Below are 24948 nucleotides of genomic sequence, written 5' to 3' on the forward strand. Positions count from 1 at the left end.
CTTGGGAATTCTCTGCACACTACAGTGTTAGTAGTTGTTTGCAAATTTTCAAGGATTATTTATTTAGTGGTAACACAATACAGGACAAAGTCCTTGATAGAATGTATTAAAACTCAGTGGGATTGTTCATTAGGAGGAAATCTTGTGAATGTGATACAGAAAAAAGTTAGAGGGTTATTTATAAGGGTATTGGGAGGAATTTAGATTTATTACCGACGACTTTGCTGCTTGTATGCGTATACAGGGCCTTTAAACCTCTATGTTATTTTCTGAGGATGCGTGTGCAATGCTAGAGAGAGAAGTTTCACAGACAGAACCTATTTGCATAATTCTAATCAAATTCCACATGCCTACCAATTTGTGCACAGAACCTTGGATTTTTACCACATCAAAACAAATAGACACATGTCCCGTCTCATGTGACCTTTCACATGTGGATACAGGCTTGAAAAAAAAACTGTGTACATGGTTTTTGAAAGTCTGAGCTAAATAGTTGACTTTGAACATATGAGGTGACTTGAGAAATGACCAAAATATTATTGGAATGTAGCTGTCAAGAAGATAGTTTTGCATACAATGATAATTGGATTTTAATATCAACTTCCAATTCAATCATCACATGACCAATAAACCTATCTATATGACAACATAAATACGATAATATATACCACTTGAAAACTTAGTAGCACATTGTAAATAATTCAGAAGGAAATTTAATATTAAAATTTAATAATAAAACAACAATAATCATTATATATAAACATAAACAAACAATAAGCAGGTATCTGTATATATCTTTAACAAACTCAATGACAGAAGCTAATAGCTATAAACTAGATATATTAATGAGCAGCATCCATGTACTGGTATTCATAAATAATATAAATATGCACATCTAAACCTCACAATAGTAATACAAAGTAGTAATCAGAGGGTGGTCCAATGACAAACTAAGACTTTCAAAAGGATGTAGCCAGTGATATATGTGGATGTTACACATAATCTGGTGGGTTAGTCTTATTTACAGTTACTAGATGTATTGAACAAGATACAAAGTAGATTCTGTTCTTATGTTAAAGGTGTGTAACTCACCCCCTAGCCTTTTTCAAATATTGTTAACAGATTCTGACTGGCATTGCAAGTATAATAATAGCTCTATATTCTATTTCGACCGGGCATTATATTAGAACTACATAATATTCAATAAAAAAAAAATAAATAAAAACCTAAGTTTAATAAGTGTGTTATTCCACACATTTCTGCACAACAAGCCAAAATGTTTTCGACTTCCTCGCTCCTACACCCTTGTATATTATTCAATATCATATTTTTTTTTATTCCTGATTTGCAATATACATGTACTTAAATATTAGTTTTGTTCCTATGTTTTGACTTTTTTTAATAGCTCAATATAAGTTTGTATCTAGACTATAATATACAGTCCATATTTATTCTTCATTAAGCTTTCATATTACATATGAAAGCTTATTGTTTCTGTTAAGATTATTATTGTTATTTTTTTTTTGTGTTTTGTCCACAAATCGGATTTCTCAGAATCTAACCATAGGATCGTTCTGAAACTTTTACCTATCCCCCCAGAAATGGGTGGTGGCTGTTGATTAAATATATTTTCAAAACGTTTTACGAATCCGAAATCACCGAATTTTACGAAGGAATGCATTTGACCTACAATGCTGTAACTCTGTGACTATTTGACCTATTTTACTAATTCTTTTTTCTTTGAGTATCTTGAAACATTTACTTTAAATCTGCAATTTCGGATTTTGGCATTTCGAAAATTCGTCGCTGTCATTTCGAACCGGAAGTTATTACCAATTTGACAACTTCTTTAATAGTTGTGCGATTTTCATGAAATTTAGAATTTTAGTAGATCTTGCCAATGCGACTTCAATGATGTCCTTGGAAAATTTCTAAATTATCTCCCCTTGGTGAAATTAAGGATCAAAGTTTTCAAAAAATTCGACGAAATATAGGTCAGATTGCCTTGAAATTTTTTTTCTGTACTAGCTAAGACAGTACTGATGAGTACACAAAATATGGAGTTTGTCGAGCAAACCGGAAGTGCCACCATCTCAAAATGTGAAAAGTCCATACGGCTTTTGCAATATTTTACTTAAAGACATAAGAGTTACATTTTCTGAATGCTTGAAGGAAAGCCTAAAAATCTATCGGTTTAGAATTTTGATTTAGGTCAACTGATGGACGCCATTTTGAAATGAAAATGAAAATTAGTGAAAAATCCACATTTATGGGCTTGAAAACATACACAATTGGTCGTGGCTTAGAGAATCTGTCTCCTATTACCGAAATTAATACATTTGAGGATAGCCTGGATCATGGTCAAATGTTTGGTATTTGAATATTTCAAAAATTCGAATTTCTCCTTTGATGTTTTCCGTGCCGACAAGGTTGTTTTCGAGTTTAGCTGGTTTTGATTTCGCGCATGCGCTACACAGGAACCAACGGTACCATGAGTACTAAATTCCGGCGAGCAACTTTTCACGTTGGTACCTAGGCACCCTGAAAATTTCAAGGTGATACCTGCATTCGTTCAAGTCGTTTGTTCTTGTCACCTGCCTTTCGTCGTTTTTTTTTCTAAGTCAATTTACGGCTTCCATGAGGGGAAAAAAGTGGAATTTCGCCGTGACACCGGCACCGATTGTCCGAAAACCATGAAATTTGGACACAATACGCCCATTACCACCCCGGACTCTGTGCTTTACCCCCATTTTGATCCCATTAAAAAAAAAGAGTTTTAGCAAAAAAACGATTTTCGGAATTTAATATTGGTTTTAACCCTGTAATACCCAGACATGATATATTATTATAATCCCTATGAAATATTTTAATTATTTACTGCGATAATATGAATTATCACTTATTCCCCGTTAAATAAATATCGGTCACCTGGTGCCGCTGTACAACTTAAAGACACTGGCCTCAAGTCAATTTACGGAGAGAGAGAGAGAGAGAAATGGGGTTTAACGTCCACTCGACACAAACTAGGTCATTTCGGGACCAACATATGGTTTAATTTTATTTCAATAATTCGCTTGCGCGTAGGGGTCTTTAGCAGTGGGAGGAAACCGGAGGACCCGGAGAAAACCCACAAGGTTGGACAGGCGACCCTACTCCTTGCGTCAATTTACGGCTTCCATGAGGGGAAAAAAGTGGAATTTCGCCGTGACACCGGCACCGATTGTCCGAAAACCATGAAATTAGGACACAATACGCCCATTACCACCCCTGACTCTGTGCTTTACCCCCATTTTGATCACATTAAAAAGAAAAGAGTTTTAGCAAAAAAACGATTTTCGGAATTTAATATTGGTTTTAATTAATTTTGAAATTGGAAATGCAAAGAGATTTTATCACCTCTTCCGTATGTGATAGGTATTGGTACTATACACATTATCCTTAAAAGACAATTTTTTAAACTGACTGTAAGATGCATCGACACTAGAAACCGAAATCGCCTATTTTGACCTATTTTGACTGCTGGGGTATCTTTCCGTACGTGACAAGGAGTAGGTCGCCCGTCCAACCTGTGTATTTTTTCAGGATCACCCGGTTTCCCCCCACTGCTAGACCCCTACGCGCAAGCGAATTATTGAAATAAAATTGAACCATACGTTAGTCCCGAAATGACCTAGTTTGTGTCGAGTGGTCGATCAACCCCATTTCGCTCTCTCAATTTTAGCACTCCTAACTCTAAAACTAAATGCAAGGAACGGGCCTATTTACAGAGGTCACAATTTTAACCTACATGCACACCTACATGATATACATATTATTATAATCCCTATGGGATATTTTAATTATTTACTGTTATAATATGAATTATCACTTATTCCCCGTTAAATAAATATCAGTCACCGGGTGCAGCTGTACAACTTCAAGGACCTTGGCCTCAAGTGCATGGGACCAACTCTACATTTTCTGAAATATCAATAAAAGCCCTGGAATGATTTCATTTAAAAAAAATAATCAGAAAGTAAATCTAGTTTTATTTATATGCTATTTGTTGCCAGAAAATATATTTTGTTACGAGTCTAATTCAAATTTAAAAATAAACAATGGGTCTGAGGCATATTTTATTGATATATAGAAATTAATGCAGTGTTCTCATTATGTGATAAAAGAGTGCCAGAAATGTCTCGAAATTCAGCCATTTGTGTATTTAGTATATCAAGTATATGCGTGTATTACAAAGCTCTGATTTGTGTGATTTGTGTACACCCCGCTCCCCCCCCCTCCTCGTGTCACTATCATGTACATATCAATTCTGCTGCCAACCCACCCACGCGAACATGACTAAATTATGAAACATTGTCTAGTCGTTTGTATGTTACGACAAAACGAGGCCAGCGTGGCTCATTTGCTGCAGAACGGAAGGCCTAGCAAGGATTAGTGTCTAGTCGATTGGATGGTACGAAAACCCGAGGTCAAAGTGGTTCCCCGTTGGCAGTGGTGAAGTATGGGAGGCCTAGCAAGGATCTGTGTCTAGTCGTTTCGATGGGACGAAAAACGCCCGTCCCCTCGTCCATGGTACAAGGATTAGTGCCTAGTCGCTTGGATGGTATGCAAAACAGAGGTCCCCGTTCTCTCCCTTTGTCTGTGGTTCTTGACCGAAGGCCCGACAACTAACTTTGCGTGCAGTTTTTTTAGGTAGGACGAAAAATCGAAATCCTGTGTGCATATTGGCGTGCACGAAAAATAACCCTTTGCATTTGGAATTTTATGCACCCACCCCACCCTCGAACAACGCTTAACATAACATTTTGTTTTCACTACCTACATTGTAAAATTTGTTTGATTTCAGATGACTTAGCCCCGGTGTTTCACAGTGAAAGATTTTGATGAAACTTGACATGCATGTTTATAACCCAAAGATATGGTTCCTTTCGATATTTGCGCATATCGAATCGTAACTTCATGAATTATGGTCCCTGATTGTAAGAAAAATCACTTTATATTTCGCGTGTTCTCTATTTATCTCTCGGAAATGGAATATGGAAATACACAAGCTAGCTAGTGTATTACAGGTTGGTGGTGGTGGGGATGAGGTCTTCTATTTGCAATGATTTTTTGACTACAAAATATACGCTCTAACTCATTACTCAAACTACAGCAAAAAAAAAGCGGAACGGAAACCCGATTTTATATATTCTTACAATAGCAACGCACTTCGGGATTAACTTAGAAATGGTTCCACTACTGATGTCTTCCGCCTTACTCCTGCCACAGTAGTGGCTTGTCCTACGGAGTTCCTTTCCGCAAGTTTTTTTTAGTCAAATGACTACAAAAAGGTTACTGGCCTATGTATAGCTCCCTTAATTTACACATAAACTGACCTAAAACTGCACTGCACATATAATAAACCAATTCCCATTGAAATAAAGGTGAAGCCGTACCGCATAATTATATGATTTGATGAAACCCAACTGCTACCTGAAGTTTCTCGCCTATCGAAGTTATAATATCCGCCCGTGTCATGGCGGCTCGCACATTATAAGAATCATTGCTTTGAAAATGTAGAACGCATTAACACAAAGAAAAACTGATGGGTAACTAGTTTAGTGGTCCAGTCTTCACTATAATTTGTGATAGAATTACTTATTTAAAAAAAACTGAATGATGTAAAAATAAAAATGGTTGGAGTGCCCAAGTTTAGATTTGTCGTTGATTTCATAAAGATGTTAGGATATAGAACGTTAAATACTGTGTGATTCAACATGGCGGCCGAGGGGTTTAATATGATATAAGTACGAAATACATGTACATGTAGTACCAAATGGTTTATATGTATGAGAGTCAAGGTTTGGACTAAATGTCTTGGGGAAGTGGGGGGCGACTAGCATGTGCCTCTCTTTAGTGGACCGATGTGAGATTGCCCATTGTATTAACTGGACGGGTAGGCCTATTCACCTTCAGTTATGTGTCAAAGTCAAATAAGCGGCTTCGTATCAACACGGTCGGCTCTGGGCCGGTTTAATTCTACGTATCTCTAGTAGCTGAGAGAAAAAAGATTTTTTAGCCCAGAGAATATCTTCCGTCAGAGTGGTTGTTGATTCATAGATTCTAATAACCCCTTTTGAAGTTTATATGAAAGCTTTGATATCTGCTATGCAGATCTAGTTTTAATTTATTTCCATTTGTAAGTTCTCACTTTATCATACCAAAGTAGAGAGAGAGAGAAATGGGGTTTAACATCCAATCAACACAAACTAGGTTATTTTGGGACTAACACATGGTTCAGTTTTATTTCTATAATTCGCTTGCGCGTAGGGGTCTTTAGCAGTGGGAGGAAACCGGAGGACCCAGAGAAAACCCACAAGGTTGGACAGGCGACCCTACTCCTTGTCACGTACAACCGGGGATTCGAAACCACGCCAGTTGACTCAATGACAGACCTTATGATACAGCACACACGTGCTAACCATTCGGCCATCCAACCCCCCTCATCTCATACCAAAGGAAGGATTGGATATTTTGCAAAGTGGTAGGATTTACTGTAAAGTTTTGGTTGAAATGATGTCATTGGTTGATTTTGTACTACCAGGTACTGGCAAAAGGCCTGCTTGCGTTGCTATTGCAATTTGTAAAAGTTTTGATGGACATGTATCCATACACTTTTAATTATCAATGCTATACAAACAAAGGCTCATCTTATTTCCAACATATCACAATACTTGGGTCACTTTCAATTTTTTCATCCAGTGCTTCGTTGCTAATACCTAAAATATAGATTAAGATATGTAAGCTTTACAGTGACCAGTCATCAAAAAAAACTTCACTCATGTTAGTTCTGTAATCCGGGAAAAGAAGAAAAGTTCAAAAATTCATCACCAAAATCTGTCTCAAGTACATCTGTCTTTTCCACAACAGACTTTCAAAATGAGATTGAAAATAAGATTCATCTCTTTAAATCAATTGAAGAGACAGAAAGGACTATGGTTATAGATCATGTTTTTGGTTTGATCAATCCTGATTGCTTTAGTCCGTTTTTCACCAGTTACATTACATTTGCATTAGACTTACTAAAATGTAAATTTCATGCTTGGATTCAAAATAGACCAAAACCTACTGATTTTGCAGCAAATTTCATCAAAACTATGGCAGCCATCACACAAATGATATGGTATATCTTTTGACACAGGTTCAATCACACTGGTGGGTAATTTGATTGGATATTTATGAAGGCGTCTGATGTAACCTTTCATCAGGCCATATTGAATTAATTTCCTGAAAAATAGAAAACATTCATACAAAGTTAAGCATACAGTTGCCTAATTAATTATAATGGTGACAAGAAATTATGAATTTACTACCCAAAAGTGAAATTAGTTCAACTAACCACTTAAGAAATCCTGTTGTACTTAACCAAAATGCAAATGTCTGCCTCAATTTATAATGCAGACTAATGAAGACAAATATGTAATGTGCTATGTGTGAAATTTTGCCCATAGAGCCGTGTTCCTACGTACCCTTCTTCGAAATCCAATTGCCAGGACCTCAGTTTTTCATACCACCCAAACGACTAGACACTTTTTGTTACCCGGCCCTCTGTCCCTTAACACTGACAATCCAGAATGGAACTTCTCAGCCAACACCTGTAGTGAGCCAGCCCCTTACTCCTGAGCCACTGTGACAACCAAAAGCTACCATAGTTACTTACCGTTCGTCTATCTGAAGACTGTGTGGATTATATCTAGAACATAAATCTTTTACAGTTGTTCCTGCCGTTAAATTACAATACATCTGGAATATATCTCGAAAATTAGGTGGACGATGTTCTACAAATACACAAAGCATACAGTCATACATCAATGTTGCATCCATCTAAAACTATGAGAGAGATAGTTAATGTCAACATAAACTATGCTATATGGTGACTAACATGCTCCAATTATTTTCAATAATTTGATTGTGCGTAGGGATCTTAGTAGTAGGCGGACCCAGAGGAAACTCATGAGGTTACACAGGAGACTCTATTGCTTATCATAATATGTACATGTGGACGTATATTGTCGTCGCTCCTGACCGTCCGTCCATTCAGAATTTGTTTTTGGACACTCTACAGATCACAATTTTTATTCTATTTTGACGAAACTTAAAATACAGGTCTATCTCTCAAAGATCTTGGTTCCTTTCGTGATATTGGCATATATTGGACCATAACTTCATGGATTATCGCCCCCGATTGTACAAAAAATCACGATTTTGATGAAACTTGAAATGCATGTTTATAACCCAAAGATCTTGGTTTCTTTCGATACTTGCCCATATCGGATCGTAGCCAATTTAAAAAACGTTTGAATATATCACCGTTACACCCAAATGGTGGTTGAGATCGAATTTTGTGAAAATCAGACCCAAACTGCCAGACAAAATGGCCGCCCTTCATACGCATATATCTTGGTTCCTTTCGATATTCACGCATATCGGATAGTAAATTGCTAAATTATGGCCTTTGATTGTATGAAAAATCATGTTTTTAGCTTGTGATCTCTCTAGAGGTAACAATTTTTATCCGATTTAAAAAAACGTTTGAATATATCACCGTTACACCCTAATGATAGTTAAGTTTAAATTTTTAAGAAGATCGGACAAAAACTGCCAGACAAAATGGCCAATCCTTGTACGCAAATAGTGTAAATATACGATATATCAAGGTTGTGGACCCTCCAGAGGCCACAATTTTGCACCGATTTTGATGAAACTTAAAATACATGTTTATAACACAAAGATCTTGGTTCCTTTTGATATTCGCGCATATCGAATTGCAACTTCCTGAAATATGGCCCTTGACTGTACGAAAAATGGTGGGGGTTTTTAGCTTGTGGTCCCTCTAGAGGTAACAATTTTTATCCGATTTAAAAAAACGTTTGTATATATCACCGTTACAGCCTAATGATAGTTGAGTTTGAATTTCGTGAAAGTCGGACCAAAACTGAGTTATGACCCTCGATTGTACGAAAAATTGCGTTTTTAGCTGGTGGTCCCTCTAGAGGTCACAATTTTTATCCGATTGACATAAATGTTTGAATATATCACTGTTACACCCTAATGACGGCTGAGTTCGAATTTCATTAAAATGAGACCAGAACTGCCAACAAAATTGCTGCTCCTCATACGCAAATAGTGTAAATATATGGTATATCAAGGTTGTGGACCCTCTAGAAGTCACAATCTTGATCTGATTTTGATGAAACTTGAAATATATCTTTATAACCCAAAGATCATGGTTCCTGTTGATATCCGTGCATATCGAATCTTAACTTCCTGAATTATGGCCCTTAATTGTACGAAAAATTGCTTTTTGTTTAGCTTGTTCTTTATCCATCTCTTGCAAAATGTGGGCGTATCCTGCCTGGCAGCTGCTGGTAATATTATAATGTATGCCCACAGGTTGTACCATAACCAAGTTAATTTCTTCCAGAATACTTGATACGTTCTTAAATCTGATTCTGTAAATGACAAGTACCTTTTCTAGCTATAAAGAATATACATTCTGCCTGTAGATCTGGATCATTAGCTAATTGTTGTAGTTCTGGTGTTACTGTATAAACATTAGAATATTGAAATATAGAGATGCCTTGTATAACTTGATAATGTATTAAATTCTGTAGACATGCCTTTACTCTATTTACTTCTATATCAGCCTCTGCAGCTATTTTAGCTACATGCGAGAAGCCATCTACATAATGAAGAATCTGAAACAAATTATAATTGATATAATATATACTCTTCAAAAAAAGAAATGCACAGCATATTTTTCATCATTTTTATATTTGAACGGGTTCGTTGTTTCCATAAATCTAACTTGTTTATAATGTCATTATGTAAGGATAAAAGAAATTCATTATTGGTTTTAAATGTAGGGTCACTAATTGTGACTGGTCATACTTTTTGCCGAAATTTGTTTCCGCTTGATTGCACCAAGACACATGAATTGAACAACTTTGCGAGCTTTTCGCATGAAACCCAAATCTAAGGCCTTTAAAATCCTAGGGTTCTCGGTTTCTAAATCAGTTGCACATGTAAATACTCAACGAGCCAAGTGATGCCACATCTGAACGAAGACCAATGCAACTACGCTATCGGTCGATTACAAACAGGTGAATACCAGAAAGGTGTAGCCAGGCTGCTGAATGTTTCCCAGAGTACCATCTCTTGCCTTTGGGAAAGATACCGACAGCAAAGTTTAACACGTGACCACCCAAGCTCAGGCCAAACAAGAATGATCCCACCTGCCCTGGATCGTCACATCCGGTTACGTTATTTGTGGAAACGGTTCACAACAGCGACCTCTACTGCAGCAGCAATTCCTGGACAGCGTAGGATCTCAGTCCAGGCAGCCCATAGGCGCCTACGTGAAACCATATTACGAGCCAGATGTCCAGTTAGCACTGTTGTTTTGAAATAAGCTGACACCCGTCAAATCCGACTTCAATGGTAGAGCGAAGGTATACCGACAACAAAATGTCACTATGCATTTCTTTTTTGAAGAGTATATTTACAACTATTCCATTTTAAATTACTTGGGTGTTCGAATGCTACATCTTACAGATCCAACAAAAACCAAAAGTCTTTAATGAGACAAACCTACAGACTTTAATGAGATAAACAGACAGACTTTAATGTGACGAACAGACAGACTTTAAAGAGACCACACAACAGACTTTAATGAGACAAATCAACAGATTTTAATGAGATCAACTAACAGACTTTAATGTGACAGACTTTAAAGAGACCAACCAACAGATTTTACTGAGATAACTAATAGACTTTAATGTGACAAACAGACTTTAACAAGACAAACAAAAAGACTTTAATGACACAAACAAACAAACTTTAAAGAGCCAAACAAACCGACTTTAATGAGACAAACCAACAGATTTTAATGATACAAACTAACAGACTTTAATGTGACAAACAAACAGACTTTAAAGAGACCAACCAACAGAATTTAACTGGACAAACCAACATATTTTAATGAGATAATTTAACATACTTTTATGTGACAAACCAACAGACTTTAAAGAGACCAACAAAACAGACTTTAATGAGATAAACAAACAGTCTTTATGAGACACACCAACAGACTTTAATGAGACACACCTGCTGTGTTGTTAGATCCCATGTATATTCTGTTATATCTTTATTTTGTACTAACACTGGGACAGCATGATCTTCTATGAATGGTGGTTCTGATGTACATTGAGCTACCTTAAGATGAATGATACAGGAATCACCTGTAAATACAAAAATAGGTTGCCAGGCTATGAAACATACGCTCACAGCAGCTAAATTGTCCAAGCGGTCGACAAGGATTGTCGCACATTTATTCTTTTGTAGGTAATTGGGGGCACTGATTTATAAGATAATTTCATACAGATCAGATTATAATTTTCGTCGTTTGAGAGTTCACAAGGTTCTACAAACTGAAACAAGGGCCTTAACTCTGGAGGTAATTTACAGGAATTGGTGAAATTCGACCGGCTTTTTCATTTTACTAATTCAAATAATGCCTATAAATTTCATACAGATTGAATTATAACTTTTGCCATTTGAACATTCACAAGTTCAACAAAGTAAAACAAGAGCCATAAATTTAGAAATAATCGACAGAAATTGCTGAAATTCAATAATCTTCTTGATTTCATTAAATTAAACAATGCATATAAATCTAATACAGATCGTGTCGATATATCAAATGATCTGGATAAATTTCATACCCTTCGGATGATAACTTTTGTCTTTAGAGCATTCACAAAGTGCAATAAAGTGAAACAAGGGCCATAACTCTAGACGTTATGAACGAAAATTGCTGAAATTCAATAGGCTTCCTCGTTTCACTAATTTCAATAATGCATATAAATTTCACAAAGATAGGATGATAACTTTTGGCGTTAGAGCCTTCTCAAGGTCCAACAAAGTGAAACAAGGGCCATAACTCTAGACGTAATAAACAGAAATTATTGAAATTAAATAGGCTTTTTCATCTCACTAATGTCAACAACATATATAAATTTTAAAATAATCGGATCATAACTTTTGGTGTTAGAACATTCAGAAGAAATTATGGACAACGGACGGATGGACAGGGGCGACGGCAACATACGTCCACATTTCCATGTGGGCGTATAAAAACAACAAAGAGTGCAATTTTGTCATAGTATTGGTTGCCATAAGTACAATATGTTTATGGCCATATTTCATATATATTTACAGCGCCCGTTCAACTTTTAAAATGAAAGTCTGAAAAGCTCTGTCCTTTGAATGTCAATATGGAGATAATTCTAAAATCTGCAATCAAAACATTTTTCATTTCAATACAATTTTTTGCCTAATCTCTGAAATAAGTCTGCAAAGATTCAATAAGAACTGTAATGAGTAGCACGTTCACAAGAAATGTTAGACAGACCAAGACCAAGTGAATGGATGCATTAAATTTAGGCCCACAAGCAGCTTTATATCCTCGTCATAATTAAATATCCTCTCAATTTTATTCTATTTCTAAAATATTTAAAACATTGATATCTTGATGAGTGATTAATTCTAATATATTTAAAACATTGATATATTGATGAGTTATTAAGTCTAAAATATTTAAGACATTGATATCTTGGTGGTTATTAATTCTAAAATATTTAAAGTATTGATATCTTGGTGGTTATTAATTCAAAAATATTTAAAATATTGGCACCTTGATGGTTATTAAATTTGGCCATACTAGTTTAAAATCTTTCATTTATTTATAAATGAAAATCTAATGGGTTCTTCCTGGTACATATATTATCAATCTGTTTCACTGAGTATTACGAAAGTCTTCTAATATCTCTGTAAAAGATGACTGCCTTCAACACATGACGTCATATCACACAGCGTCAATCATTGGCTCAATGGCACGTGCATTGTTTACATAAGGTGTTACTGATTCAAGCAGAATGGCGCCTTTTACTCATTTTAATACCCATTTACACTAAAATAGGAAATAATTTTTACCTATAAATACTCCCAAACGTCTTTATTTATTTTTCTAATACATAAAAAAAAATGTTTTAGAATTTAATTCCCAAACGTCTTTATTTATTTTTCTAATACATAAAAAAAAATGTTTTAGAATTTAATTTGTCGGAACAAAAAAGTTAATATTAATTTGTGGCTCATTAAATCGCATTGATGTCATCCTTATCAGTGATTGTAGCGGCCTAGTGAATATTCACTGAGGATCAGTGTGGCATAGTATTTGTCACATCTAAAGTGTTAATAAAAATTGTGAATGGCAAATACGGGCAATGGCGATATATGACCAAATTAAATCTGGCATATAAAAAAGAAATTAAAAATTACCCATAGCAAGGTTACAATATCCATAGCTGTTTAAACGATCCTTCAGATTCTTTAAGAGTGTTGGTATTTCTTTCTTTTTTTCTTCACTAAACAAAAATTCATTTTCTAACTGAAATACAATGTAGAAAATATCAGTAAGGTTAGCAAACATTAATGCCTTGAAAATTGTTTGATTCTTTTAATTTGTAAATCATTGACAGTGGTCTTCCTGGTTCTTCATTGACATGTACAATGTATAGTGATAGCCTGTTTGTGTTAGAGTAAAATTGATGACCTATTCTTATCAAATGAATCTAAATTTGCTTCAAATATCTTAGTAATTTTTTATTTTTTTTTTTAAATGAAATGAAATGAAATAGAGTTTAATGTTCTACTGTTCTACTCCGACTTGGCTAATGAAAACGGGGATACGCCATACAGCGACGCTAAGGTCTACTCTTATATCGAACTCTAACTGCCACAGGATCTTTTACGTGTATGCCAATGTGTACACAGGACTAGAAAGTTGTTCTTGTCAGGCCCTCCATCCCTGCACCACTGAGAAGGGAAAAACCACGCCGGAAAATCCGATGGAACTTTCTCGACCAACGCCTAGACAGCGAGCCAGCGTCTTACCTGGAGATTTGTGGATTAGCTATCACTTTTCCAAGATTTTATCAGGTACTAGAATATAGTTACACATAAAAACAACCAAGAAAGCATAACTATATCTTATCAGGAACCTATATAAGCTCACCAGCAGCAGCTCTAAAATTAATATCACCAAATTCTGCAGAGAAAGTTTATTTTAACAAATGTGGGGGATAAAAAGAAACAATTTCATTTGATTATCATTACCTCTAATTGAGTTAAGTATGATGCTAATTTTTTCACAACAGATTCATAGGTCCAGGTGACGAAATCTTTTTGAAAAACTAGGCACAGGTTAAATTGCAAAGCATTTCTTTTATATTTGGTATTTTGTATACAAACTGGACACCCAACAATAATATGCTTAGAAACATTTCTGTAATAAACATTCAGCAACTGATGTAAATAGTACAAATAAAAACAATAGATATGTTACCAGGCAATCCACAGTAGCTACACTGTAAGGGTTTGAGCAGTTTATAAAGATTGTTGTGTTCGTATGAGAAGCAGTCCAAACTTAATTAAAGCCTCCAAGATGCTAAAAAGATTCCATAACAAAGGGGAATAAATGGAAGTTATTATGAATTAGATTAATTAATAGGGTTTTCCTGTCAATAGGATAGATAAATAATATAAATTTCAGAGAAAAAAAACCCTAATAATTGGCATCTATGGTATAAAGTATACTTTTTCATTTCAATGGGACAGACAACCCATGGCAATGCCAGAAAGATATAAGGATTATTGTAGCCTCTAGTCTAGTGTATTAAACATAAAATTAAATTTGTAGGATTGATTCTATGATTGTCATCATTATCTATCTGCAGATAAAATATAGAAATTCATACCTAATCTAACAAGCCAACAGTGAGGCTGATGTCCCCCGCCGAAATAGGAAAATAATTAGAGGACACATATAATTATCGTGCCCCAAAGTATCAACCAATCAAATTGCTTATCTCTGCTTACCCTAAGCGGAAAATGCTCATCTTCGAACTCCATCAAGGCATTGACCTAATAAACACATACACCAAGTTTGAACATTCTAGCTCAATTAAAAGTTATCGTGTCCCAAAGCATCAACCAATCAAATTGCTTATCTCTGCTTACCCTAAGCGGAAAATGCTCATCTTCGAACTCCATCAAGGCATTGACCTAATCAACACATACACCAAGTTTGAACATTCTAGCCCAATTAGGAAGAGAGTTATCGTGTCCCAAAGCATCAACCAATCAAATTGCTTATCTCTGCTTACCCTAAGCGGAAAATGCTCATCTTCGAACTCCATCAAGGCATTGACCTAATAAACACATACACCAAGTTTGAACATTCTAGCTCAATTAGGAAGAGAGTTATTGTGTCCCAAAAAGTGTGACGGACAGACAGACGGACGGACGGACGGACGGACGGACGGACGGACGGACAGACGGACAGACAGACAGACAGACAGACAGACGGACGGACAGACAGACGGACGAACCCATTTTAATAGTCCCCTGCTTTCTTCGAAAGGCGGGGGACAATAAAAATAAATTGCAAATTCATTTTGTACATGCAGGTCAAACCCCATAATATTTCTTTGACAGGAGAAGATCAGATCATGTGAATTGATAAAACAATCAAACTGATACAGAAAGAAACATTTTGGGGATCTGTGGTTTTTGTGACAAATGACTTCTAATACCCAATACTATGATACAGGTTAACAGGTCACATTGTCAAACCTTTCTCTTGTTTCTCCAAATTATACTTCATTTTTTGCCATCTGGGTGGTGTACTTACACTGTGATTATTCTATTTTTTAGTTCTTGTTTTGTAATAATATAGATGCTAACTGCATCAAATTCCTCTTTGCTAATGTAATCTTCTGGTACCTACAAGTCAAAATTGATAAATTAGTCATAAAGAGAAATTACATATTACATCACAACCTATAGATTCCTTTAAGACTCGGTGTATGGAAAAAAAATGAAGATTTTTATTTGATTCTTCTATATAGCATAAAGCTTTCGAAAGTGCATTCTTTAATTGATTGTACACATATGGCAACATATAGGCCTAGGGCATGCTTATTTGATTTTATTGAAAAATCCAATACTAATTTTACAAGCTGAGTTGTCTGAACAAATATATTTGGTTACTAACTTGTGAAAATGTGCACATACAGTAAATGAAATTGGTCACTTTTTGCAACAGAACATAATTTAGAGTTATTTTCTGGATTTTGATTAAGCACTTTACCATGAATAATATATATAGATGTAGGCTTACATGATTTCTGAGATAGTGTAGTAGATACCTTAACTTTATTTAAAATACTGTGCCATACAGGTTAAGTAGATTTATCTCCCTTTCACTAATACAATAATATATTTTTAGGAGCGGTAGTTTGTATTTATCAGCCTGAATCTTAAGTGCCACTCAGCAAAACTCGGCAGACTCCAGTACCCTACATCTAGCCTTGGTTGTATGACGAGTTCTACCATTGGAACTACTTTCAAGTTCCCGGATTACAAATGGCAGCACCCATGAAGACGTCTGTGAAGTGTTTTTCTCATACAAAGCTTTCATTGTCTGAAGCTGTTTTTCTTTCAAGTTTATCTGATTTTCTTTAATTAATAATGAAGGACAACTTTGCAATGAAAACACTACACACTCTTCAAACGACACCATTTTTAGAACTTTTTTCTAAAAGCGGCAAGTTTTCCTAATAAGTAAACCAGTAGCCACATCACAATTGTATGGGTGTAGCTACATATCATTTATCGTCATACAGCCGAGGCTAGATATAGAGTACCAGATGCTGCCGAGTGACTCTAGTGCATACTTATATTTATCTCCCCTTGTTGAACTAACAAGCAAAGTTTACACATTGCCATATTTCATTATTATTGTTTGTCATTTGACTTTTCTCTCTTTGAATAATCTGTATTATTATACTATTCAAAAAAAGTAGGGGATATTTGATTTTGGGGGCATAATACTAAAATATGCAAATGACTACGAAAAAAGTCACTATAGAACCTAACAGAAGAAACATTTCCAGTTACATGTGACGCCCAAACGCACCAATAGCTACCGCATGGAATGCAGGTGATGCTTGGGATCATCATGGGGGTCCAACCCAAGATTTGCACGACTCTGACTTTGAATGTTACAGTCATTGTGGCATTGAATTCCAGGGTGGAAACATCAGTTTAATTGTTTTAGTGACCAGAAAACAAATTTTGATATGCATCGGCTTACCCAAAATGAAAGGTTACGTGCCCTTGGCATGCTACAGATCGGCACAACACAGGCGGTTGTGGCGCGGACGATGAATGTTTCTCAGTCTGTCATAAGCAGGCTATGGTCCAGATACCGTGATACACAATCTGTACAGGACAGACCACGCTCAGGTCGACCAAGGGCGACAACTCAAGTCCAGGATCGATTTATCCGTACCTTGGCCTTGAGAAATCGTGTCATCACAGCAAATCAGATCAGCGCTCGTCTTCAAACAGACACTGGTGTGAGAGTGAGTGGCCAGACGATTCGGAATCGACTGCATAAGGGTCACCTTTGCGCCCGACGTCCTCGCGTGATCCCTTGTTTGAGAGATCATCACATTCAGGCAAGACGTCGTTGGTGTAGGGATCGTCAACACTGGGATAATCAACGCTGGAGCAATGTGATGTTTTCAGATGAGTCAAAGTTCACTGTTGATTTTTTGGACAGACGTAGGAGGGTGTGGCGTCGTCGAAACGAGCGCTTCCAAGACGTTAACGTCATCAGACATGATCGATTTGGGGGTGGTTCTGTTATGGTGTGGGGAGGCATCACTGTTGCTGGAAGAACGGCTTTACATGTTGTTGCAGGGCGTGTTACAGGCCAGTACTACCGGGACAACATCTTGGCAGTCCATGTTGTGCCGTTCGCATGACGTCATGGCCGCCGTTTCATCTTCCAGGATGACAACGCAAGATGTCACAGGGCCAGGATCGTTAGTTAAAAACTAGATAATGTAAAGGGAATTTGCTGAAAATTTTAGTCAAATTAATTCACTCTGAATCGAGAATTTAGCAATTGAATTTTAGGCCCAGTTTCGGTTATCATTAATAAAGTCGGTACGATAAAAAAAATAGTCTTGATTATCCATTTTTGGATTACACTAACCATGCATTCAAACTGAAACATTACTATCTCCAACAGTGTTACCCAAGAGATATAATCCAATCAAACAGAACCAAAGCCGATCAAATTAATAGGAACACTCTCCTACAAACCAAAATACCCCCCGAGACCAACAATCGTCCAGTCTTTATTACAGATTACAATCCTACTTCGGTATACATCAGCAAAATCATCAAGGACAACTAGCTTATCCTCCATAGCTCCCATGATTGCCTTAGGGCCTTCTCCCAACCTTGACTTACAACTTTTAGGCGGAACCCATCCCTAAAAGATTTGTTAACCTCAGCCACCATCAAAAATCCCGCACAAAAACCCCAAGTCAGTGGGAAAAGTTACGCATATTCAGACTCTCTATATGCAACTTACCTAATTGTCAATTGCAAAATGCTTAAACCAAAGACCACGCTCTGTTCCACTCAAACTGGCAAAATGTACAAATGTCCCAACAACTGGACTTGTCACAGTAAGAATGTAATATATAAACCTTCTCACAGGCTGTAATCTATGCCGTAAACAATATGTAGGTGAAACCAAAAGATTGTTCTGCATTAGGCAGAAGGGACATTATGCTGACATTACCCATAAGAGAGACACCCCGGTCGCCACTCACTTCCACTTACCAAGACACTCCAGTCGAAACATTGACTATCAAATAATTAAACAACTTGGCACAAACCCTGACCTCAATAAATCTACTACCAACAGACACACCATAGAACTCCATTGGATTATAAGATTAAAAACCTTTCAACCATACAGGTATCAACAACAAAATCTGAACTTGGGCACCCCCCATTTATTTTCCTTGTTATCCATTTTTTTGATTTAATCATCAATGAGCTTTGAGCAGCAAATCGGATTCAAATCCAGTAAATATAGCAATGAAATCGAGAGTTAATTATGGTCTGGACAAGTTAATTAATGTCTAATTAATAATTTAGATAACATTTCAGGCCTAAAGAAAGACCTGCAATAGGCAGATTTAGCTCTTGCATAATGTATGTTTAAGGGAGTTATAGGCCAGTAACTTTTTTGTAATCAATCTGATTACAAAAATTGTGCAAAGAAAGTCTTTAGAACCTTTCTACCTTTCTTCTGATATCTTCTGAGGGAACCTTTTTAGACTTCATTATGATATCTAACAGTATTTTGGGGGCTGCTTTAAACAGTTTGCATACCGGTATTAATAAATAAAATGGCACAGGGGATCACCTTGAATTTACTTTTGAATCGTCATTAAGTAAGTCCCAACCGTTAGACGGAGAGATATAATTTCTGTTTGTCAAGTACCGAGAACAAATTGCAAAATAATTTCTTTCACTAGAATCTAGTAAAAAATTGTCTTAAGGACTCCCAACTCAAAATTGTCCACTGAAACCCTGTAGCGTTTTTCATAATTAGCATAAATCCAAGATGGCCGCCAATTGGACTTTCTGGCCTCCATATCTTGGAAACGGCTCGTTTTAGAGCAATAAATGTATTATCATTAGATACAAAAGTGATATCAACGAATCGGAAAAAAGGTTATCACGACGCCAGCAGGTCATGGTGTGGCGTCATGACGGCATTGTGACGTAATGACGTCAAAACACTTAGTCCTGCAGAACTATGGCTGAACCTGGAAGATGTACACATGGATTTTTTTTTATGATTGATTTTAGTAGCCTATGGTGTCCTCTTTAAGAATCTGCCGATTGAACCTGGGTCACCCTCGAGCGTTTTGAGAAATTCAAGATGGCGTCCAAGACGGCCGTCATTTTAAATAATCACCTGTAACCCCCATACTATTTTGTCTAGTATGATAATTTTGGTGTCTAACCGTATGTTTTTGGAGCCAAGGAATACACCGAAATCATACATTATGTTGTGCGGTGATTAGATGATAGTAAAATGCAAAATGTAAGACAATATGGCCTTTAACTCGATAGCGGCGGTTTGGACAATAATTATTTCACCGAACCAAACTATATATTTATGGACATAGAAGCATCTGATTGATACGATAACACTACATACATGCCTAACAGGGGGTCCAGGGCCACATGGGACGGCCTTGAAAAGAAGGGCACAATCTGTGTTTTGATCATTTAAAAAGCAAATTCTACCCACAAAATACCCCCACAAAACTAGGCAATATTCAGTTTAATCCTTTAGGCAATATTCAGTTTAATCCTTTAGTCGTGTGTCTGGTTGCAACCTGCGACTTCACAGGTGCAAAATACTATACATTCTAAGCCACCCCTAGTGCAGCTACAAACGTACTATTTGGATCTGCATTTGAAGAGCCACAGGAGGAATTTGACAGATTGTAATGTTCTCAATTTAGTCTCCTTAACCCAGCAATACAGTTCTGGATCAAGTTCTGGTGGATTGCGATCTTCCAATGAACGCCACCGTGGTGACATCGTTTTACTTTCCATACGAATGCATCATTCGTTGGAGCAAGACTACATGGTTTAAATGTGGATGATGACGATATATTTTCAGTTTCGGATGACTATACCCTCCAGCGTGTTTCAGGCGTCGATTTGCAAGGAGCTCTGTCCATAACAAGTTGACAAGAATCACGTTGGTGGGTATGGACATCTAAAAGTCATCATCCCCACTCAAACATGGTAGTCTTGCTCAATGAATGATGCATTTACAGGGAACATAAAAAGAGCTCATCAACAAGCCATTGCTGGGTGAAGGATACTAAATTGATAACACTACAACCGGCCAACTTGCTCCGGGGTCTGTCATGTGTCACATCAGATGCAGATACAAGATTGACACATCATGCAGTACACTTGCTTGTAGATGCACTACGGGTGGCTTAGAATGTACAGTATTTTGTGCTTGTACTGTCTTAGGTTGCAACCAGAAATACGACCAAATGATTGAACTGAATATTGCCTAGTTTTGTGGGGGTTATTTTCGTGTTTTGTGGGTAGAATTTGTTTGTTTAAATGTTCACAAAACAGCTTGTGCCCCCCTTTATCCAGAAATATGTAGTTTGTCTCTAGATATAGTTTGGTTTGGTGAAATAATGGTCCATATTGTCTGGCATTTTAGATTTTACTATCATCTAATCACCCCACAACATAATGAATGATTTCAGTGTATTCCTTGACCCGAGCAATATACGTCTAGACCCAAAAATTATCGTCCTAGAATAAATACTATGGGAGTTATGGGGGATTATTTGAAATGGCGGTCGTCTTGGACGCCATCTTGAATTTCGCAAAACGCTCAAGGGTGACCAGAGTTCACCCGGCAGATTCTGAAAGAGGACACCATAGGCTACTAAAATCAATCCTAAAAAACTTTATAGACAATTTCCAGATTCACTCGAAATATTGAGTTTTGACGACCGGACAAACTGCTTTGATACCGAATAAGCGGGTTTGACGTGAGTTCTGGTGTCTTAGAGAACTAAGAATAAGCGAGGTGAGAACTAGTTTGATTTTGTAACACTGACTGGACTGGAATTCAATCTGGTGAGTGAAATTCTATCTGCACTGTACATGCACATGAGCATTAGGAGGGGTAACCGAAATGTCCAACCGGTGAAGCTGAGCAGCCCGATTGATTACATTCGATCACTTAGTGGTGAGCTTGACAACATCCCCACCATTATTTAGGTTATTGTCGCAAATTATGCACGTATCCATGGCGAAAGGCGGCTCTTTTCACAAAATTAGCAAAACAAGTTTCAAATATCTGGGGAAAACCCAGACTGGATTGCAAGCCAATCACCAGAGCTTAACACAATGGTTCTCAACCCTTTTTTGCCAACGGCACACCTTGGAACACATGAAAAAATAGCAGCACACCTGGTTAAATATATATGAAAAATATTTGAATTTTGCAAATTAAAACATGGCAAGTCACAGACAGCAAACATCCGTAGACACAGACTGGTCAAAGACAATAGAATGACTCAAATTAAATATAAAAAAAACCCACAGCTATGAACTTACCAGTGAATACTCATTTGGGATCACGTGGTTTTTCCCATTTTCTTAGTGTGTCGTTCAAAATTTCGCGGCTCACTTATGAAGGAAGATCTCGCAGCATACGTGTGTGCCGTGGCACACTGGTTGAGAATCACTGGCTTAACAACATCCCCACTATCATTGTGGTTATTGCCGCCAATTTTGCACGTATCCATGGTGAAATACAACTCTTTTCACATAATTCCAAGCCAATCGCAAGAGCTTGACAACATCCCCACCATTATTTACATTGTAGGTTATTCCCACAAATTATGCACGTATCCATGGCGAAATACGACTCTTTTCACAAAATTAGCAAAAGAAAGTTTCAAACATCTGGGGAAAACCCAGACTGGATTCCAAGTCAATCACCAGATTGGATTCCAGTCCAATCAGTCAGTGTCACAAAAACAAACTAGGTCACAGCACCGCTTATTCTGAGTTCTCTAAAGCCTAGCTTATGTCGCCCTACGACGCGATAAAACTGACTGAGACTTGCAATCGGCAATTGATTTACGATCAAGCGGAACTGGTCAGTTGTGTCTATGAGGGCGACCTGAGCGCTGTTACGACTGGTGTAAGTCGGATGGCAACCAGTCGCCGTCCAGTTTCTCTGAGTCGCACATGTTCTACTCTTAAGGCCTGTTCTCACGGTGCGACTTGTAGTAACTACTTGTAGTATCTACATGTAGTATCTACATGTAGATTACAAAATCGTATATAAATGAGTTGATACGACTTGGAATCTCGCGATAATCTCGTCTTGTCTTAGCATAATGGCGTCATCAAGCGACGAAGAGACGCTGGCTATTATTGCCCAACATTTGATAAATAAGAACAAAAAGAAAAAGAGAAAACCCAAATCCGTCTGGGTTAGACAGTGGATACTGCATAGACCCACTGCCGGCACGTACAGTTCCCTATTACGTGAACTTGCTCAGCCTTGCTGAGCGGCTCTTGATGGGTGCGCTTCGCGTCCATGTTTACCAACAACAAAGGGAGAGAACTTGTGATTGTACTAATACTCGACGTCTCTGATGGGTCAATTTCATACGATCTGTTGACCGAAATAGGGAAGTTTCTATTTCGCTCAACTCGCTTTCAACTGGTTGGGAGCTTGTAAAAGTTGGTACGATTAGGGTGTTCTCACGCTGCATCTCGGGTCGATACTACAAGTAGTTACTACAAGTCGCACCGTGAGAATGGGCCTTTACGACTGGAGACAACTAGTTGTCCCTAGTCACAAGTGCACCTACGACTGGCTTAAGTCGGCGCTTCGCTGACGTAGCCAATAAGATTTGATTATTTAGTCACGTGGTACCAGGGGCGGTAACAACCACGGGAGACAAGTGGAATGAAGCCATTTTGAAGGTTATCACGTGTCAGTCATGTGATCAGTTGTGGCTTCGATTCTTCAACTGACGCCGGGCAAAATGAGCGCGCTTACGACTATGATCAACTGATTGCTCGTGGTTGCGTCTAGTCGTGGATAAATTCAGTCGTAGCGACATAAGCTGTCAGTTGCCGATAGTCGCGGCCGGTTTCATCGTGTCGTAGGACGACATAAGCTAGGCTTAAGACATCAGAACTCACGTCAAACCCGCTTATTCAGTATCAAAGCAGTGTTTTGACGTCAAAATAACGTCAGTGTGACGTCACACCATGACCTGCTGGCGTTGTGATAATTTTATTTTCCAATTCGTTGATATCATTTTTGTATCTAATGATAATTTTCCAATTCGTTGATATCATTTTTGTATCTAATGATAATACATTTATTGCTCTAAAACGAGCCGTTTCCAAGATATGGAGGCCAGAAAGTCCAATTGGCGGCCATCTTGGATTTATGCTAATTATGAAAAACGCTAAAGGGTTTCAGCGGACAATTTTGAGTTGGGAGTCCTTCAGACACCCCTTTACTAGATTCCAGTGAAAGAAATTCTTTTGCAATTTGTTCTCGGTAGTTTTTTATTTCTCTCCGTCTACGTCATCAAATTTGTGTGGATTGAATTCTCACAATCCCAAAAATTGTGACAATGGGGAGTGAAAAGGGGGATTTCGTGCTACAAGGCATGCACGGACTGCAAAAGAAAATATCTCAACCAACCATGAGTCCACGACAGCTGAAACATTTGTTGTGTTTAATTACATCACACACCGAAACGTCGCCAGTCCGAGTCCGAAAAGTCGCCTGACCGAGTCCGAAAAGTCGCCGAGTAAGTCCGAAAAGACGTTTGTGTTGAGTCCGAAATGACACGGGACCGCAATGACGTGCTACCCTCCATTGTAGGGACTGACAGAACTGTGACACTGATGGGAGTGAATTACATATCGTCACTTGATTGCAATTCTGTCAATTCGGAACGTTCTGGACTGGCAATTGAGCATCCTCATATACAATGTCCACATTGACTCCATGACACGATCAAGTCATATTGACCTCGTCCGCACTAGATACGAAACCTAATCTCTCAGTAATTCTACGTTTTTAGCTACGTTCTCTCAGCTAACTCAACAAACTGAACTCACTCGAAACTGCGTGTAAAATAATGTTTACTTCTAAATTGACATTTGTTTATATCATGACAAGTATTTGTGTACAGACCTGGTAAACAATTTTTGGACCAGCAACTGGGTGAAATTCGCTATAGAAAATAGATTTAATCATTACAGTGATTACAAAAACAGCGTAAATGTCGACAACTTTTCAACTTTCTGCTGGTTTCCCCAAAACTATGATGAGAGTTACTTCCCCGTATTTTGTAAATTCTGGAGCCATTATTCTGA

General features: G+C 37.4%; 1 protein-coding gene across 2 annotated transcripts; it reads right to left on the reverse strand.

The window, feature by feature from the left end:
* Positions 1-6165: 6165 nt before the first annotated feature.
* LOC126826871 (GATOR complex protein NPRL2) lies at positions 6166-24902 on the reverse strand. 2 transcript variants are annotated; one of them, XM_050555969.2, is made up of 9 exons: positions 24767-24902; positions 15794-15885; positions 14218-14386; positions 13381-13489; positions 11146-11279; positions 9509-9737; positions 7700-7817; positions 7109-7266; positions 6166-6758 (listed from the first exon to the last, which is right to left on the reverse strand). In XM_050555969.2, exons 1-9 carry the CDS (start codon positions 24827-24829, stop codon positions 6691-6693), a joined length of 1140 nt encoding a protein of 379 aa, XP_050411926.1. In that variant the 5' UTR covers positions 24830-24902; the 3' UTR covers positions 6166-6690. The 2 variants fall into 2 exon arrangements, with proteins under 2 accessions (XP_050411926.1, XP_050411927.1); XM_050555970.2 differs by lacking the exons at positions 14218-14386; positions 24767-24902 and having other exon boundaries at positions 15794-15881.
* Between the last annotated feature and the right edge of the window lie 46 nt (positions 24903-24948).

Source organism: Patella vulgata, chromosome 7 (genome assembly GCF_932274485.2).
Source record: "Patella vulgata chromosome 7, xgPatVulg1.2, whole genome shotgun sequence".
NCBI classification, from domain to species: Eukaryota; Metazoa; Mollusca; class Gastropoda; family Patellidae; genus Patella; species Patella vulgata.

Excerpts from the sequence above, each read along its gene's own strand:
- LOC126826871 (XM_050555969.2), bottom strand. The coding sequence starts at position 24,829 with ATGATTAAATCTATTTTCTATAGCGAATTTCACCCAGTTGCTGGTCCA. Across the intron at positions 13,490-14,217 it reads CATACTTAACTCAATTAGAG|TTAGAAAATGAATTTTTGTT; the intron begins GTAATGATAATC and ends ATTGTATTTCAG. Across the intron at positions 6,759-7,108 it reads TGAAATTTGCTGCAAAATCA|GTATTAGCAACGAAGCACTG; the intron begins GTAGGTTTTGGT and ends TCTATATTTTAG.